The following is a 20,208-nucleotide window of genomic DNA, read 5'->3' on the forward strand; positions in this document are numbered from 1 at the left end:
GCTGGGGTGCCGGGGTGGCTCAGTCAGTTGGCATCCAACTCTTGATATCGGCTCAGGTCATGATCCCAAAGATGGACTTCTGCACTGAGCATGGAGCCTGCTTGAGATTCTCTCTCTTCTTCTTCTGCCCCTCTCCCCCACTTGTGAGCTCTCTAAAATAAAAACTAATACAAAATAAGAGGCACCTCAGTGGCTCAGTTGGTTGAGTGTCCAACCTTCGGCCCAGGTGATGATCTTACCGGTCCTAAGTTCGAGCCCCACATTGGGCTTGCTGCTGTCAGCATAGAGCCTGCTTTGGATCCTCTGTCCCACCCCACCCCTGCCCTTCCCCCACCTGTGCTCTCAAAAATAAAACATTAAAAAGGAAAGAATAGCACCCTGGGCTCAATTACAGTTGGAGTGGAAAGAAGAATTTCAAAAGTTCAAGAAGAAAAAAAAAATCAATCTATTTCCTTCCCCCAAAGCTTTCACTTCTATAAATACACTCATCCAAATGGAGTGAAAACCATTCTTATGAAAACACTACCTGCCTGGAATTTGCAAGATAAACGACGTGCCCATCTTGCTTTCAAAGCACCAAAGCTCAAACAATGCTCTCCAGTAGCTTCTCTCTCAAGTAACACTCACTTATCCCGGAGGATTGTAACAGTAATACAGGTATCTGGCAGAAAACTATGAAATTCCAGTCGACTCTTGAACGTGGATTTGAACTTCGTGGATCCACTTACACGTAAATTTTTTCCCAATAAAGTACTGTGTGTTCCTAACATTTTCTTTTCTCTATCTTAAAGAATACAGTATGTAATACATATAATGTACAAAATACGTGTTGCTTATCATTAAGGCTTACGGTCAAGAGTAGGCCATTAGTCAAATTTTGGGGGTGTCAAAAATTACACACGGGAGGCACTTGGGTGGTTCAGCTGGTTAAGCATCTGCCTCTTGATTTCGGCTCAGGCCATATCTCACAGTTTGTGGGTCTAAGTCCCACAACGGGCTCTGCGTCGACAGTGTAGAGCCTGCTTGGGATTCTCTCTCTGCTTCCCTCTTTGCCCCTCCCCTGCTTGTGCACACGCTCGCTCTCAAAAATAAACTTAAAAAAAATTACACATGGATTTTTGACTGTGTGAGGGGTTGATGCCCCCTAACCCTGGATTATTCAAGGGTCAAATGCTCACAGAAAAAGGAAGCAAGATAGAGGTCAGCTTCTTGATCTTTTGGCTGTTAGTGCTGACAAGTAAAAGGGTGGAAATGGGGGGACTGAAAGCACTGGTGGCTGGACTCAGCATTGCAGTGTCATCACCAGCCTCCGCAATCCAAGAAGCAGTCTGGGGTGGACGTGGCGTCTTGATGCCCGGCTGACAACCCCAGCTGTGCACTTTTTTTAAATGTTTATTTATTTACTTTGAGAGAGAGAATCCCAAACAGGCTCTATACCATTGCGGGCCTCGATCCCACAAACCGTCTTGATCTAAGCCCAGATCAAGAGTCAGATGGCCGACTGAGCCACTCAGGTGCCCCCCAGCCGTGTGTTCTTGAACTCAGCAGAGCCAGGGGCAATCTCCCGATTCCCACCTGTGGAGCCCTTTCACAATTTTACAGCATTCTATCCATGCATCAAATCCTCTTTTTAAAGAGGTCTAGGAGCACCTGGGTGGCTCAGTCGGTTAAGTGTCCGACTTCAGCTCAGGTCACGATCTCGCGGTCCATGAGTTCGAGCCCCGTGTCGGGCTCTGGGCTGATGGCTCAGAGCCTGGAGCCTGCTTCTGATTCTGTGTCTCCCTCTCTCTCTGCCCCTCCCCTGTTCATGCTCTGTCTCTGTCTCAAAAATAAATAAACGTTTAAAAAAAAAAAAATTTAAAGAGGTCTAGAACCATTTGTTTTCCGTACTTCACTTTGCTTCATCTCTCTCAAAAACATGCTTTCAGAGCTGACCCCTGCCCTCTGTGGGCCCGAGCCAGGCAGAGTAACCAGCTTTGTCAATCTCTTCCTCTGACCAGCTCCTCTGTTACAGCAGCCTCAAACTAAACTGGCCCCCTTCGGCAACCCCACGACACAGGTGACCCACAGCTACTGGGAAAGCCGGAGGCCTCCTCTTCCAGCCCAGCTGGGCTGCGTGGCCCTTCCAGACTAAGCATCACAGCTCTCTTCACAGCCCTCTTTATTAACACTGATCCATTAGATCTGGCCTAGGGTTCAGCCTGTGAGATCTGTTGGCTCGGACTTCCCCAGGCCCCACCCTCCCACAGGAACCGCCTGCCATTTATAATCACAGCGACACCAGAGGGGAGAGGTGAAGTCCAACATGGCAATCACTTTATCTTTCCACTGAACACAAGCACGACTTGAGATGCTGCTTCTGGCTTCGTACCCACGCCAAAGCAAGGCTTCTTTTTCCTTCTCATTTTAAAAATAAAAATGGAAATGAACACAAGTAGTGGCTCCGTGTGGCCAAAATGCTCCATCTGGAAAGCACCCTCTAGGTGATCCTCCTCCGCTTTGACTGGTGGTCCGAGGTCTGGGCTGGAGGCAGCGGGATGGACAGAGTGCCCAGTTTGTGATCCTCCTCCCCGCCAGCTGCCAGAGACACCCTTCTTTTAGAGATCTTCAGCCTCATGGCCCTCGCTATCTCCATCATCCTAAGGAGCAAACACACAGAACAAAAGGGAGGGAGTGTCCTCAGCAGGTCTGCCCTTGGCAGGGGGAGCAGCATTCACACTCCGGCCTGTGAAGACAGAATCCCCAAAGGCCACCAGGAGCAGAGCAGAGAAGCAGACAAGATCTGCTCCAGAGCCATCAAAAAGACAAGGTAAGGTAATGTAATGTATCTTATTTATTTGTAAAAGATTTTTATTTTTAAGTAACCCCTACACCCAACGTGGGGCTCAAACTTACAACTCCGAGATCAAGAGCTGCACACTCCACTGAGCCAGCCAGGCACCCCAAGACAATTTCATTTTAATGTGTTGCTATTAGCAGTATCCATATAGGTGATGGAAAACCAGGTTATCTAGACACAATTAATAACTTTGTTCACTTCTGATAACCAGGATTGAGCACTTGCTAGAATTTTGCTAGAACTTTACAGGCTCCGAGCATCTTGTTTCTCTTTTATTTTCCACCTCAATGCCTATTAGAATGCCTTTTGTGGACGGCCCTCAGGGTAATCCCTCCAGGGACTGCTAGGAGAGCCCAGACAAGGGTATTCTCGCTGGGTCTCTTGGAACACCATCGGGGGCCTTGGATACCAGACGCTCTTAAATCACCCAAAGGCCAGCATATCCCACAGTTCAGGATCCTGGAAAGTTCTGCCTGCTTTGTCCGAATCCTTCCTAGCAAGGCTGGAAAAGGCCCAAGATCACAACTCTGCCAACTCTCCCAGGGCCCTCCGAGCCTGTCCCTGTTCCTCAGTAAGGCTGTGGGGTCATAGAAGCCCCAGTGTGATATCCCTGACAAACAGTGGCCCCACCATGTCTGGCAGCCCCTTCCATCCGACTCTGAGGACATTCTTTTTGCTAGGCTGAAATTGGGTTCTCTTACACCTTCCACCCCTGGGATCCACCCCTCAGGACCACACAGACCCCCTCTCCCCAGTGACAGCAATTCAGAGACTGCTGGGTTATACAGGGACAGAATGCTATGGGAAGGCTCAGGCTCGAAGCCCAACTATTCCCCCCCTTTTGGTCGTGTGACGCTGGGAGTCACTGACTTCTTTGAACTGAAGATTCTCCCATTGATTTTTAGGAAAATCACTGAGATCGTGACAGATTTAATACTGTGTGTAGAATAGACAAGGCACTTGGTAATGTCTTGGTTGTGCATCCATTTAATCACTCATTCGCTGACAACTGTCCTCTGGCCCGTATCAAATGTCCCCAGGTCCCTTGATGGTGCTTCCTGCTTTCCAGTAGTACCAGAAATACTAAGCACCCTACAGGGAGCTTATTACTCTGTTGCGCTCACCTTCTCTCGCTCAGCTTCAAGTCCCTCTGTAACAGTGTCAGGTCAATCTGGAAGTCGCTTATGTGCAAAGCCAGTATGATTACATACGCGGTGACCTTCGCCTTCATCGAATCCGAAATTAAGTTCCGCAGGCTACAAAATCAGTGGCAGTGAAGGAGAGACAGCGTTAAACTCTAAGATGATTATTCCAGAAGCGGAATAAAAACATCCAAGCCTGTTCTCATTCACACTCATTGTCTTCCCACCTTGGGGAGAAGAAATCTGAGCAACATTCCTTGTCCAGTCAAGGTACCCATGCCTTCACGCACAGTGGGGCAATGAGGCAATCCCAGTGTTCCCTCCGAGTGGGCCACAGCTACACTTTCCCCAGGCACAGTTAGGGCTTCTCAAGGACACGGACCCTCTGAGCGTGTCCCCACTGCTCAGCCGGGAGGCTGGGAAAACAGTCATCCCAAACGCAAAGGGCACTGGCGCCCTTTTCTGCAACACTGCCTTTCCATAGAACATTGGTTCTATGAGGTATTAGGAAAGACTCCTTGGAGAAGTGTATGAAGTGAAAGAAGTCTCCAGCTGCAGGACTTCCCAGAGCCTCTAATGTGAACTTCTCCAAGGGGGACAGAGCATGTAATACATAGTGTTTCCTCAACCGATTTGGGGAAGACCCTTGCAAAGGGCAGTGAGTGCTCTCCTCAGCAGTGTCCGTGGACATGGGATCCAACCCATGCGCTCGTCCCCACTCTCACTGCCCTCCCCAGCCCGCTTTCTCCAAGGCAAGAGCCCCAGAAGCCAATCCCCCTGACCTGCCGTTGTTGTAGGTCAAGCAGGTAAAGTGCTTCAGCAGTTTGGCGCTGATGATGTGGGGGACCCCAGGTCCCAGGGCACCTACAACACAAAGCTGAGTTTGAGCATGTTTCCAAACCTGCACACCACAGCATCTCCATGAAGAGATGCTGGCCAGCAGTTGGGCCACTGCAATGAATGGAGCCATGTGGTAAGAGAAGCAGGGCCCATGAAACAGAAGAGCCACTTCCCAATGAAAACTGCACACGCCCGAGAGACGTTTGTGATGGGGCAGAGACAGGGAGGAAAACCAGACTCCAATGAGGCCTAAAGATCTAGAATTCATAAGATGTTACAAAGCAAAATAGATAGTGGAGAAAGCCCAAGGAGAGGGAAAGGAGGAGAGACTGAAATGTGAAAATAAGAAGCAGGCAAATCCTGAAAACTGTTACAGACTCTTGGGAGCTCAATCACAGTAACAAGACGGCATCACCTTGTGCCTAAAACCACAGGTGGGTTTCCAGCGCTGGGTGGATGTGGGGCATCCAGCATGGTCCTAGACATGTGACACGTGTTACCAGCGGGAATGGACTCTCTTCCTTGTCAGTCAGAAATACGCGGACACACATAAACCTGCCATAAGCCGTCATATGAACAAAGCCAGTTTTTCTCCCCAGAGAGCTCACGTTTGCCCAACAGTCCCTTAAAATTTTCATAATTTGACTGGATACTATACTTTGCCCCATGCAGACGAGAAGTAGTGGATGCCAGCTCTGAACAAAGGTACAAGCCAGCCTATCCCCATTTTCACAAGAGGAGAGAGCTGGGCCGGTCCTTTCAGTCTGCCGGCATGACTACAGGAACCTCACTTTTACACTGTCACAAATAAAGATTGAGACAATCATATCCATTTTCTTCTCTCATTACAGCTAGTCTAACAGACAAGTAACAGGCTAGAAATAACTAGAATAAAATGTCTATCATGGACTTACTTTTCCGCTTAATCACTTTTTGTGCTCGAAATTTGATGAGCGTGTCCAGAAACCATATGCATCGGGCCTGGCGGTCTCGGCTCTCCTCATCTGATGGCAAAGACTTCAACGCTTCTATGACAAAGGAGCAGTGGCTAAAACGGGGGAGGAGACAATGGAGGGATGCATGAGACCGGCTCTGTCAGGAGCCATTCATGCTGTCAATGAAAACAGCAGGCATCCTTCACAGCTGATACACACTCAACAGTCGAGGAAGGGCCGTCCTATCAACGTTCCTTATAACACAGTGAGCATGGTTTAGTGCCAAGGCAGTAAAGGACTAGACAGTAAATATTTGTGGTTTGTGGGCCATATGGTCTCTGTTCCATCTACTCAAAGCTGCCACTGCAAAAGCAGGCATTAATAATACATAAATGAATGACCATGGCTGTGTTCCAATAAAACTTTATTCACAGACAGCAGGCCAGACTTGGCACACAGGCCATGGTCTGCCCCATCCTGATGTAGTGGTCTGGAGCACAGGCTCTTGAGTTAAAATGCCTGGTTTTGAACCCCCTGTCTGCCATTCAGTGGCCTGGGCAAGTTTCTGTACATCTTCTATACATCTCTGTACATCATCTCCACCTAAAAATTTAAGGCAATGATAGTAGCCTCAGAGTAGGGGCTTTCTGTGCATTAAATGAGATAATGCAAGTAAAGTGTCTAGAACAGTACTTGGCACATGTAAGAGCTCCATCTATGTTAGCTATTATTTTTATGTGCTATTCTACCACTACAAGGATCCTGGACTCAGAGAGATAACGAAGCTCTTTAAGAAAGCGGCCTCATTTTACAGATAGGAAAACTGAGGCTCAGCGGAGGGAAGATCACACAGATCACACCATACCTTGGGCAGAGCTCAGGGACTTATTTCTTCAAACTCAGCCCAGAGCTCATTCCTGCACCTGCTGCTGAACCACAACTACATTAAGACAACCAAGAACCAGTAATAAACTTTTCTGGAAATGAATCTTTGGAGGGGAAAAAAAGAAAAAAAGCACTTTCAAAACTCAAGGAACTTGGGGCACTGGGTGGCTCAATCATTTAAGCCTCTGACTCTTGATTTCAGCTCAGGTCATATCTCATGGTTCATGAGTTCAAACCCTGCATCAGGCTCTGCACTGAAAGTGTAGAGCCTGCTTGGGAGTCTCATTCTCTCTGCCCTTCCCTCCCCTTAAAAAAATCGGGGAACCAACCTAGGGTTTGTAATTTTTTATTTTCTCAAGATAAAATTATTAAAAGGAAAAACTCAAGAGCAAAAAAATTCCACTATCATCAAAAAAAAAAAAAAAAACAAAAGCTGCTTTTAAAGGCCCAAGGAGGGTGAAGAGATAATCTGAATTATTTAAAATATACAGTACTTTTTTTTTTTTTAAAGTTTATTTATTTTGAGAGAGAGAGAGAGAGAGAGCAGGCGAGCATATGTGGCATGAGTTGGGGAGGGGCAGAGAGAGAGAGAGAATCCGAAGCAGGCTCTGCACTCCTGATTTGGGGTCTGAACTCATGAACTGTGAGATCATGACTTGAGCCGAGATTAAGTGTTGGCCACTTAACTGACTGAGCCATCCAGGCACCCTTTAAAATATACAGTATTTAAATACATAAATTTAACTTTAAGTTAAAATGCTCACTCAGCACACCATCACTTCCACTGGCACCTACTCGCAGGCTCGCACTTGGGCCCCACCCCACTGGTGACAATCACTATCAGCATAACACTGGGGACATGGGCCAGCTCTAGTTCCAAGCCCCAGACCACAAGGCCCCACCACCCTCTGCCCAGCCACAGGCTCCAGATACTCAGAGGCCACCTCTCTCTCTCTTGAATGCCACCCACAGCCTTGGGACAAGAAGCCTGAAGACCCAAACATTTTCAAGAAAACACTGGCTCGTTCACGTTGAAATGCTGAAAAGACATACACCCTCACTGACGGACATCCCTAAAAGTCCGCTTCACCTGACTACTGTCATGTTCTGACATCACTGCCCCAGACACTCCATCCACCCAGGGGGTTGAGGGGTACCTGTTCTCTTCGATCATCTTCAGGATCTCCTCTGATGAGACGTTCCTGAAAGCTTCAGATGGGCTTTGAAGAGCTTCATACTCAGCAGGGGAGAGAACTAGTCACAGGTCAAGAACACAATCTGACCAAAATGGCAACATCCAACTGGCTAGCTCATCTCAGAGGGGCCTCGTTTTAGAGATGGGACAGCTGAGGCCCAGATGGGGGAAGATCACATAATACACTGGGGCTGAGCGCAGGGTCTCGGTCCTTCAGACTCCCAGCCCAGAGCCCATTCCCTGCCTGGGCTTTTCTGCCTCCCCGGCTTATCACAAAACTACCGCAGGCATTTTCCCTCTGACTAGACGCACAAGTAGGGAAATTCTATGCTCCAACCCTACCTTTTACGAATCAGTCTGTCTTAGACTTAAGGCACTAGTTGACTTAGAAGTCTTATCCTGACTACTGACAGAGAGTGACCTCAGCACTTTGCTGAGGAATGGGTTTGAATCTCAGAGGCGGAGGGCCAGTCCCACAGCTAGTGAGGAAGCCTAGCTGACTACCCAGCGACAGCGCTGGAGCGAGCGCAAAGGTCTGGATGTAGCTTCCGTGAGCATCACGGGACCACCAACACACCAGAGAGCCTGTCTGCCCACTCATGTATACACGTCCCAACCTGGGAAATAAAGCAGCGTTTCTACTGCAACAAGGATACGGTCTTCAAATTTATACACGTCTTCAGGCTTGGCTGCATCAGTGTGGCAGGGAGGAAGGTACAGGGAGTCATCTTGCAGTTCATCACGGATGGCATCACTGACCAGAGCTTTTTAATAAAGGAAGAGATGGTGTCGGTATCACCCATTTGGCTGCAGGTTCCCCAATACACTATAATTTATGTCCTCAAGATCGTAACTGGCCCGGAAAACTCCTCACTGGAATGCTTCTGCCAATGTGGCCTGACCTCCCCATCAGGCTGACAGCTCCAGCTATCATGACACAAACCTAACCAGGCACTGGAGAAGGTGCACACGGTGTGGTCCCCCTCAAGCGACTTGTAATATAGTTGGGAAAGGCAGGTGTACCGATAAATATTTACAATACAAGAGAAGCTAAAAGTGAGGGATATTCAAAAGAGTCTTTAATGGCTCCAGAAAACTTCCCCACATATTGTGAGTAAAAACAAAAAACCAGAATATAAAACTGTGAACTAGCCTACAAGGATAACCATTAAGAATTAAGTATGCATATAGATGTGGACAGATAGGAATATGGGAAAATTATAATAGTTGGTCTGGAAAAATGATGAGAAATGGGTGAATTATTTTTCTTTTTAGACGTCCTTTGATAGCTGACAGTAAACTCAACAAAAACATTAAAAAATTTACTCATGTAAATGCAACAAAAACATTAAAAAATGTCCTCATGTGGGGCACCTGAGTGCTCAGTCGGTTAAGTGTCCGACTTCAGCTCAGCTCATGATGTCACGGTTCGTGAGTTCGAGCCCTGCGTCAGGCTCTGTGCTGACAGCTCAAAGCCTGGAGCGTGCTTCAGATTTTGTGTCTCTTTCTCTCTGCCTTTTTTTCTCTCTCTCAAAAATAAACATTAAAAAAATATTTTTTTAATTTGTTAATGCTTTCAAATAAATGGAGAGACATATTTTTATGTTCCTGGATAAGAAAACATAATATTATAAAGATGATGATTCTCTCCATATTAATCTCAATTGCATTATGAGGGAATTTGACAAAATAATTAAGATCACCTGGGGAGAAAGCATGTTACTCTAATGTTTGCAAAAAATAAAAGGAAGGAGTAGGAGGAACTTGCCCTATCAGAAAATAAACCGGATGATGAGGCTACTGAAATCAAAACAGCCTCATGCTGCCACGGGAACAGAATGGACAATGGAACAGAACACAGACAGAATGTGCTAAAGTGAGAAGGAGGACTTTCTAAATCATCTTCTACAAGAAAAGGATGGAGTTGGGGACAGCTGGTTAATCATTTAGAAAATATAAAATTAGGTCTCTACCATATGCCAAAATAAGTCTTAAGCTTTAAATGTAAAAAGCAAAATTATGAAAGTACTGCAAGAAAACATAGGAAAATATTTATATGATCAGAGGGTTTGGAAAGATTTTCTCAAAATTACTAAAATCCCACTCTAACAGAAAAACCGCTCTTATGTAAACCTTCTCTTACGTTCTTATAAGGCATTTGAGCAATAAATACATTTTTAAATAATACAATTAAATACTCAAGCTGCTGACGAATTTAGGAACAGAAAAAGGTCCACTGGCACCAAAGTGAAGCCCTGTCTCCAGAGGGTTAATCAGCACCAACATCACCTTCGTCTTTTTCCCCAAAACCTCCCTGTGCCCAGAGCACCCTGCCAGCTGGAACCCTGGCACCAAGGACACGCATACACACATCCATTCCCGTGCCTGTCTCCTCTACTTGACTGGGAGCTCCCCAAGGGCAGATGTTTCTTACTACTTCCAGAGTCTGTTCCCAGGAAAGCACTCAGTGAGAGGAAGGAATCCAGCCCGAATGCCCATTATTTCCATCTGTGGGGCAGGTAAAAGATCTCAAGAGAGGAGAAAGTGGTCTCTATGAGCAGACTCTTACCCAGGTCCCAGCTGCTTACCAGTCACACCCTTTGCATCAATAATATTCTCTGCGGCTTTAGCTACTGCACAATTCAGAGATTCATTGCCAACTCTGTTCATTCTTCTGGAATTCAAAGCCCGCTTCTGTTTGGTGGTTCCAAAGGCTTCAATGCAAGAATCCATCTGTGCAGGGACAAATGTGGTCTGTCTAGGGACAGGTTGGGCACTACTATTCCTGTGTGACTATGGGGAAACCCTCGGCCTTTCTGAGCCATGATTATTACCTCACTTGCAAATTGGGCTGAACCATATGTATCTATCTCCCAGGCTTCTTGTATTAACACATCTGAAGTACTTGCTTTATAAACTGTCAGGGGGTACTTACAAATCAACAGTGTCTCCATTTGTAAAGTAAAAAGACCAGAATTAGGATTGGTAAATCTGTGGCATACAGCTTACTGTTTTCCAGCCCTGTACCCATAGCAGATGTTGCTAATCACTCATTCTTTCCCTCTGAGCCTGAAGACAGCCTCATACCCGCTCTCAACACTGCTCCAGGCAGTACTGAAGATTCAATCAATTGCCATCCTGGGGTGAGATGAGCTTTGCAGAAACCGCCTACCTTGAAAATCTTGAAGTTTACTTTTGTTTTAATGAGAAAGTTTCCAGGCTACCACCAGTATTTTCTGAAACTTGGATTAAATCCAAAACCAAGTATTATGCTACACCTATATCAGCCCAGAGAACCAGTTCCGCACACTGGCACAGAGCAGCGATATAGCTGTCCCACATGGAAGGATGGCTCTGTGAGGCCATGGAGGCCTCTGCAGGTGGCCTCGCCAGAGAACCACAGACTGAATGAGCTGGGAGCAGCCCTATGTTGGGCCAGCTCATTATACTGATGGGAAAACGCAAGGCCTAGAAGGAACGCATTTCGGGTCCCACATCTCAGTTCTGTCACACTTACCTTTTCTCTAAAAGTTTTGGCCTCATTATCTCGTGTCGAGTCACTCTCGACTGATTCATCTATCAAAACACAAAACAAACAAAAACAGAGAGGAAAAAAAAGTGAGCTGTAAGGCCCACAGATTATAATAGTGTTTAATATTTATTTTAACAGCCAATCTCAGAAAAACAGATTTCTTTACTTCAGGATTTCCCAGAGTTTAATATAATGGATCCTGAAAACAATTAGTCTGTGGCTTTAGTACAGTCAGAGGATTTGGAGAATAAATTAAGAAGTCAAATGAGGGGGTCATCTGGTCCAACTGTTCATTTTACAAATAAGGAAAAATGAAGCCTCCAGATGAAATAATTTGCCCCAAGTCTGTTGACCAGGCAGTGGCCAAGATGGGATTAGAAACTAAGTCCTTGGTTCTTTCCAGTAAATAGTTTTGCCCTCCTTATAAAAGACCTAAAAGTAGGTAAGCATAAATGTGAGGTATGTATTACTTACATAAAGCTCTCAAATCTCCCATAAAGTATTTATATATAAGGGGCAGTATAATCTAGTGGACACAGGAGCATAAGCTCTAGAGTGACCTTGCCCGAGTCTCAATCCCAGATCATATATACATACACGACATGATATGGTACTTTATATAGACATAGATAGCAGCATTGGTCCCTGCCAAGTTGGTTCACTTCTGTGCCAGTTTTGTCATTGATAAAACAACCAGAGGGTTGCGTGAAGTAAATGATGTAGTGCACTGAAAGTGCTTAGAACAGTGCCTAGCACACAGGCACTTAATAAATGTTGCATGTGTGTGCATGTATGTGTATACACATACATACGTGTGTGTGTATGTGTATATATTTATATATATAATATATATTATGTGTGTGTATATATATATATATATATATACACTGTCGTGTATATATTGTCATATATATATATATATATATATATATACACACACTGTCCCAAATAAACCATTATTTACACATTTTTTTACATGTAAAAACAAAAATTTGTTTAATCAGCAAATTAATGAACAATTTCCTTTGCCTCTTGGGAAGTCGGTAGAGCATTTGGAGGATAATCTAAATGCAGTTACATATGTTTGCAAAGCAAGGAATTCTTTTTTTTTTTTTTTTTTAAGTTTGTTTGTTTATTTTTGAGAGAGAGAAAGAGAATCTCAAGCAGGTTCTGCACTGTCAGCACAGAGCCCGATACAGGGCTCAATCTCATGAACTGTGAGATCATGACCTGAGCCAAAGTTGGACACTTAACCTACTGAGCCACCTAGGTGCCCCCAAAGCAAGGAATTCTTAACCTATAGACTATGGATCCCTGAAATTCACAGATGGGTTTCAGGACTCAAATGCCCTTTACAACTGTATGCAAAATCTCATACATATTCTTGTATATTGTGTAGTTTCCAGGAGGTAGGTCCAGGTCCCTCAGATTCTCGAAAGGACTGGCACTGCTGCTCTGCAGGAATGAAGTTGGAACCACTGTCTCTGAAGGTATCTGGCAGATCCACCAAGACCCTAGCAATCCTTCCTCATCTCTACCCTCCTCACCATGGTTCGCAGTATTTAAGATTTAGAGAACAGGAACCCCTTGAGTCTGACCCTCCAACCTTCTGGAAGATCCCACTCCAGTCTGGAGCATTCTGAGATGCCAAAGCAGAGAAACAGTACAAGTTCTCCCTCTGGATTAGGGTAAAAATGGATCTCCGCCTAAATTAGAAAGCATAGAGGGGCACCTGGGTGGCTCAGTCGGTTAAGCATCTGACTCCTGATTTCAGCTCAGGTCATGATATCACAGTTTGTCACGGAGCCCACTTGGGATTCTCTCTCTACCTCTCCCTTGTTCTCTCTCTCAAAATAAAATAAAATAAAATAAAATAAAATAAAATAAAATAAAATAAATAAATAAATAAATAAAAAATGAAAAGTTACTGTCCAACCCATAAGTAACTCCCATCACCTGCTAGAGACCCTAAAACCTCTACTCCAACCAGAACAGTTAAGAGTTTTAAAAAAGGCCTTTGAATGAAAAAAAATATTGGACATGCCCTCCAATATTCTGCTCCGATCATTGCTCAACTGACTTTAACTAAAATTATTTTCTGATCTCAAATCTGTAAACACTGAAGGGACAGGATCTGTGTCTATTTTGCTACACCCCCCAGCCCCTAACTTGTGCCTGGAACATAGTAGGTCATCAATAAATATTTGCAGAAAGGCACCCTTTTAAAAATAAGTACAAAATACGTTTTACAAATCGACAACTAACTCGTCCAGCAAACCTAAAATATACAGTGTTTTTGTGAGCCTTCATGACTGGGACCCACCTGAAAACAGTGGCTGCATGTTGAACAATTCAGCATCATACACCTCCATCTGGCCGGAGGTCTTGTTCAGGACTCCCACAAAGTGCCTGAATAAAGAAGGAGTGATACCAATGGTAATGGATTATGCAAAAGGTATTGTTTATACAACTTCCTTTTTCCTGCTTAAAAGTACTCAAGGGTCTTTCTGCCCCAATGCACTTGAGGAACACATCACTTGTTGCTGAGTAACCATGATCCCCAAGAGCAGCAATTCTTAGCATGAGAGGGAAAGGAGCGAAGGAAGGAGGGAATTCAAGAGGTGGTTCTGGAAGAAAAAAAAAAATGCTACCAGGTGATTCTGGTAGCCAATCACACTTGTGCTCATTGCTGTAATGGGAAACTATTTGGAGATATAAGAATCTAGAATTACACTAGAATTTGCTGCACACGTAAATTTTATGGAGGCAAAGACAAGTAAAACCTTGGTAATTATGGGGAGAAGACCAATCTGAACTAGAGAATCTTTGTAAGGGCATGATGTGGTGTTAATGGTTTTAAGTACATACACATTAATCTGACCTCTAGCAGGGTGGTTTGATGGGGGCTTTGAAAAGGCCTTTTTTGTGCTTCACGGTTGGACACTATCAGAGGAACACTGCCTGTGTTATGCCAGCGCCTGACGGTTACAGTCTGTTCGGGTGAACAATCTTCATTGCACCCGGGGAGAGAGCGGGGGTCAGTGAAGGACAGAGCTGTCCAAAGTCAGTTGATCAGTAGTAGAGCTGGATAGAAACCCTGGAGTCTTTGACACTACCAAATGCTTTTCTTGGAGTTAGTTCCAGGAAAAATTTCTGGCAAGCTTTGGCCTATTGATCACATATTCCAAATAAGTGGAGACGGCTGCCTTTTGGAAACAAGACAATTATAAAGGATACTGCAAATTAATGAGGTGGTCAAAAGGTACTTTCAGTTACAAAATAAATAAGCCCTGGGAATGTAATGTACAGCATGGTGACTGTAGCTAATAATACTATATTGTATATTTAAAAGTTGTTGAGAATAAATCTTAAAAGTTCTGATCATAAGAAAAAAATTCTAACTATGTGTGGTAATGGATGACTATACTTACTGTGGTGACCATTGTGCAATATATGCAAATATCTAATCATTATGCTATATACCAAAACTAATATGTTGTATTATATCTCAATTTTTTTAATTATTATTTTTAAGATTTTATTTTATTTTTAAAAAATGTTTATTTATTTAGTCTGGCCAGGGTTGGGGGGGGGGGCGGTTAGGGAGGGGCAGAGAGAGGGAGAGAGAGAATCCCAGGCAGGTTCTGCACTGGCAGCCCAGAGCCCGATGTGAGGCTCAATCCCCCGAACCTCAAGATCATGACCTGAGCCAAAATTAAGAGTTGGACACTTAACCAAGTGAGCCACCCAAGCACCCCTAAGATTTTATTTTAAAGTAATCTCTATATTCAATGTGGGGCTCAAAATCACAACCCCGAGATCAAGAGTCACACACTCCACTGACTGAGCCAGCCAGGCACCCCTAAAAAATTGTAAATGAATGAGATTTGTTAGGCAATCCAACAAATGTAACTTGTTTTCCCTTCTCAGGCATGTCCACATGCTGCTGTGAGGACCTCTGGATCTGGGAACAAGGGACATGGTAAACCTCTCCAGATTTCCCCCACTGTCCCTAAAATAAAGAGCAAACACAGTAGTGCCAGGCTCACCACCACTATCCTCCTCCTCCCGCTGTCCCTTCCCCTATCCCTACCTGCACAGAGTGTTGCATTTGAGGGCTCCAGTCCCAAAATTATTTCCCACATAGGAAAGTCTGTCTGTTTCAGCTGCCTAAAATGTAAAGGGAAAAAAAATCACTACAACCAATATTGAAAGGTATTAAGCATCTTGTCTCCCTTTCCCACATTTGTAAAAGCTTTAGAATCCAGAACCAGTGGATTAGAAGCAGAGAGCCTCTGGGAGATGATCTAGTCCCACCGTCCAAGTGAATCTGGGTGTCCCTAGGAGAAAGGCAAGAGGACTTTTGAAAGGGAAGCCCCAGACAGTGCTGGCTTCTATGTGGTGTGAAAAGTTCTCAGGGGAATTGCACCACAGGACTCGGGAGAGAGGTCCTGGGGTCCCAGCGCTTAGAGACATGCTACAAAGTGGTTCTGCCAGCAACCTCTGGGCCCAAAGTCCAAGCCCTTCCTGAGCTTCTTGGCCCATTTCTCCCAGGACTATTCCTTATATATTCACAGGACTATGGAAACAGCTGATTCATTCCTCAATCACAGTCAAGCTTTCCTGCTTCCCTGTTTGTCCTTGCCATCCTCTCCACTTGGAATACTAAACCTCAGCTGTCAAACCCTCCTCTATCCTTCAGAGCTCAGCTCCAATGCATTTTCTCCCGGGGAAGGCCTTCTGGCAAGCAGAGACTTCTCTGACTGAGCTCACTCTCCCTCCGCCAGGCTCTGAGCTCGTCTGCTTATAGAAGTTACTGAACTCAAAACCAGTTCTCATCTCTCTACATCAGTGGTTCTCAACCGAGGGAAATCCTCTTCCGGGGATATCTGGGAATGTTTGATATTGTGACTGTCACAACTACAAGGTGCTACTGGTATCTAGTGGTTAGAGACCAGGGAAGCCGTTGAATGTCCTGCAAGGCACAGGATGGGCCAACAACAAAGAATTATCTGGATCCAAATGTCAATGGTGCCAAGGTTGAAAAACCGTGCTCTAGAGTATGAGCTCCCTCAGAGTGGGGCCAGGTCCTACCTAGCTGTTTCCCTTGCAGCTTACAGCATAGGGTCATGTGGGTGTTCAACCAATGCTTGTCAAATGAATAAATCAATGAAAGGCCATCACTTCACCAAAAGTACATAACTGAATGGAGCCTGTCCCCACACCCCTGACCTGCTGGGACTCACAGGAGTTCTTCAAAGGCCCGTTTGCTATCCACCACCACCCCTTTCTCCTCCTGCTTTGTCCCACATCCACCCGCACTCAAGCGCCTCTAGGCCTCCAGAGGCCTGCAGAGTGGAGCCAAGTGGCCACTGTAGCACTTACCAGGATCCGCTGACCTCTCTTCCTGGGGTTTGTGGAGTCATTGCTCTTGTACAAGGTAAAGCGCATGTTGCCTGGATTCTGCAGCTGCCCATTGGAGAACTGGACTGTAAGATTGCAGCCCGAGAATGAGATGGAAGTAGAAGGACCCACAGTGTATGCTGGGGAGGACCTGGACTGTCCTTGGGAGGGAGCGACTGAAGGAACGGGGATGGTAAGGAAGCCCAGGTCCTGACCTAAAGGGGGGCTGAAGGAGGTCCTGGTCCAGTTGGGAAGAGATGGAGAAGTGAGGGCAGTGCTGGGGAAGGGCTGTGGTAGAAGGGAATAACTAGGGGAACAGAGCTGAGGAGACCTGGGCCAGAGCTAGAGAGAAAGGGGAATTTCTGCCCAATAGAGAGGAGGAGATGGGGCAGGTGAGTGGGGAGGAGACGACAGGTACAGCTTTGGAGAAGAGGGTGGCTGGGATATCCTCATCCAGAGGAAGTGGTGACAGAAAGATGGTGGGATGGCAGAGGAGCCCAGGCCAAGTCCCAAGTAGTGGAGGAAACTAAAGGGGGTCTCGGTCCAGCGGGGAAAGGGGCCCGACAGGGGCGGGAGGACTGTAGAGGCACCCAAACGTAAGGGGAGAGAGCTACGGGGAACTCCGCTCCGGCGCCGCAGTCTTTACCCAGTACTGCTCTGTGGCTGTCGTCGGGCTCCCCACAGTACAGCCACCTCGCACTCGACAACACCTCCGCCGCCATCTCGCCAGTCCGGTCGCCAAGGTTAGGCGTTTACACGAACATCCCCGGGCCGTGTTTGCCACTCCACATGCGACAGCAGGGCGACAGGACGGAAGAGGCGCGGCCTCACCCGCCCCGCCCCGCGCGTGCGGAGCCAGCGTGGCTCCTCCCCCCCGGCACCGCCCCCTACTCGCTCTTCCCTGGAATGCGGAGGCGCCGTTCCCACCCACTCTTCGCCCCGCCCCGGAGAGGCGGGACTTCTGCCCACTACAGGCACCAGTCCTCTTTGCTGAACTAGCGCTCTGCCTGCGCGTTGAGGCTTGTGTGGGACTAGGAAGTACCAGAGCCGAAGGGCCAAAGAAGCTCCTGTAAGCGTGGACCCAAAGAAGGGCATTTTTGAAGGGCAAGAAGTCAGGTCGTCTCGTCTGTTATCCAAGTTGCTTTCTTTCAAGATTCCACAAACGAGGTCACTAATCGTCCCAATAGTTTTTGCAGCAGAAAGAACCTGTCGGAAAACACAGGTTGCATTTAGTTGCCATAGTCCTTTAGTTTCCTTCAACCCAGAACAGTCCCTCACTCTGACTATAAACTTTAAATTTTAAAGATTACAGACCAGTTATTTTGTAGAATGCCCCTCAATCTGGATTTGTCTAATGTTTCCAAGTGATTAGTTACAGGTTATGCATCTTTGGCAGGAATATTACAGATACGATCCTGTTCTTCTCACTGTATTCTATTAAGTGGCACACAATTTCGATTTGTCTCATTACTGGTTATAGTAACTTTGACCACTTAAATCGCTTACAGGTTTCTCTGCTATAAAGGTATTCTTTTCCTTTTATTATTTCACCTTGTGCCTGCCCCTTATTTTGTGGGCAGGTATTTAGAAACTAAGTAAAAATCCTGTGCATCACACTACCAATTTATTCATTTATTTATTTGCATCAGTCTGGACTTGTAGATTCCTATCTTATTCATTAGATTAGAATCTGCTAGTATCATTTATTTTCAGGTTCAAATTATATCAGATTGGGCCAATGGGAACCCCATTAGGCCAGTTTCTGTGTTCTAGTAACACGTCCACATCATTTTTTTTCTTTTTTTAACATGTCCTTACTTTCTGGCACAAAATATTTCAGCTTATCTTGTAGTTTCCCTGCCCCAGCCCTGGAATCACTCATTTCTCCAAAGAGTTCTGGTTTCTTTTGGTAGGGAATGGTATTTAGAAACCAAGATCTATGTAGCAGGTATGGACTGCTTTGGGGATGTCACTGCTCCCAGGCCTCAATGAACTGAATTAGGGAATAGATGTAAGTAAACACACTTTTACAACTAAAAGTGATTTATTTCTAAAATTTAGAATTTCCAAATCCATATATATTGAAAGCCATCAGATCATACTGACCTCTAATTCCAATTCAGCACCTCAGGGTTTATTCTGATTTTCCTTCCTCCCATATTTGTAACTTCCTTCCCTGGCAGTGAGAAACCTGGTTCCCACTAGCCTTAATATATTAATTATTTGATCAGCACCTCCTGTAGTATATCTCCTATCACTACCACCACTACCGTCACCTGACATGGAGGCCTATTACCCCATTCAGGCTCCAACACCTTAAACCAAGCCTTAGTCCCTATGTGGATGCTGTATTAGTTCAGGGTTCTCCAGAGAAACAGAATCAGTAGGAGATCTGTATCTATCTATATATTTAGAGAGAGAGAGAGAGGTTTATTATTATGAGTAATTGGCTCACACAATTATGAAAGCTGAGAAGTTCCACAATTTGCCATCTGTAAGCTGGCAGGAAGGCTGATGGTGTAAGTCTGAACGCCTGAGAACTAGGGAAGACAATGTTGTAACTCCAAGTCCAATGGCCAAAGATGAGATGTCCCTGCATACAGAGGAGGCAAGAAAAAAAAATGGGCAAACTCCTTCCTCCACCTTTTGATCTATTCAGACCCTCAAGGGATTAGATGATGCTCATGCATATTGGGGAGTGCAAGCTACTTTACTGAATCCACTAATTAAAGTGTTAATCTCATCCAGAAATACCCTCATAAACACACACAGAAATAATGTTTAATCTGGGCACCTAGAAGCCAGTCAAGTTGACACATGAAATTAACCATTATAGGCGCCCTCCTTTCTCTGCTCAGGTTCTGACAACCCTCACCAGGTTGTCCCTCTGCCCAGATGCCCTTCTCGCCCTGCTTGGGCTCAGTTTGTACCAGGCCACACTTTCACATGGATAACCTTCTCACTGCAAGCTCCCCTTCCTTCTGGGTGGAAAGCTACCTTGCGTGACCCCACTGGCTTTTGGATTGAGTCATTTAGGAAAAGAAAAGGAAAAAGGGAGAGAAAGGAGCTTAAATGCCTAATTATTTGCCTCTCTCCCCTACTGGAGACAGACTTATTTGAGGCTAACAATAAACAAGTTGGGGGTTAAACAATAAACAGATTTATGTTTACCACTGTGTTTCCAGCTCCTGGAGCAGTGCTTGGCACAGTAGACCCTCAATAACTGTTGAATGAATGAGTGACATAGCAAGGAATGAATCCAAACCATCACTAACCCTAGGGACCTTGGTACTGGAGCTCAACGATGATTGCTAATGTTGCTTAAAATTAACTGGTGATTTTTACAGATTCTCTGTAAATGTTGATCAGTTGAATGAAAATATGAACAGTTAAGTCAAAGTTAAGGGGTGACAAAGGAGACAGCATGGCTACAAAGA

General features: G+C 45.4%; 1 protein-coding gene and 1 long non-coding RNA gene across 2 annotated transcripts; one reads left to right on the forward strand and one right to left on the reverse strand.

Annotated features, from left to right (window-relative positions):
- Positions 1-1,534: 1,534 nt before the first annotated feature.
- LOC131491672 (uncharacterized) lies at positions 1,535-2,419 on the forward strand. The gene is made up of 2 exons (XR_009251591.1): positions 1,535-1,638; positions 1,866-2,419. It is a non-coding gene; the product is annotated as an uncharacterized LOC131491672 (long non-coding RNA).
- Positions 2,295-17,619, reverse strand: POLR1E (RNA polymerase I subunit E). The gene is made up of 12 exons (XM_058694887.1): positions 17,418-17,619; positions 16,754-16,857; positions 15,462-15,538; positions 13,692-13,777; positions 11,354-11,412; positions 10,425-10,569; positions 8,493-8,600; positions 7,799-7,895; positions 5,736-5,869; positions 4,764-4,845; positions 3,964-4,095; positions 2,295-2,639 (listed from the first exon to the last, which is right to left on the reverse strand). The coding sequence occupies exons 1-12, from the start codon at positions 17,491-17,493 to the stop codon at positions 2,480-2,482; spliced, it is 1,260 nt and encodes a 419-aa protein (XP_058550870.1). The 5' UTR covers positions 17,494-17,619; the 3' UTR covers positions 2,295-2,479.
- Between the last annotated feature and the right edge of the window lie 2,589 nt (positions 17,620-20,208).

The sequence above is a fragment of the Neofelis nebulosa genome, chromosome 12 (assembly GCF_028018385.1).
Source record: "Neofelis nebulosa isolate mNeoNeb1 chromosome 12, mNeoNeb1.pri, whole genome shotgun sequence".
NCBI lineage: Eukaryota > Metazoa > Chordata > Mammalia > Carnivora > Felidae > Neofelis > Neofelis nebulosa.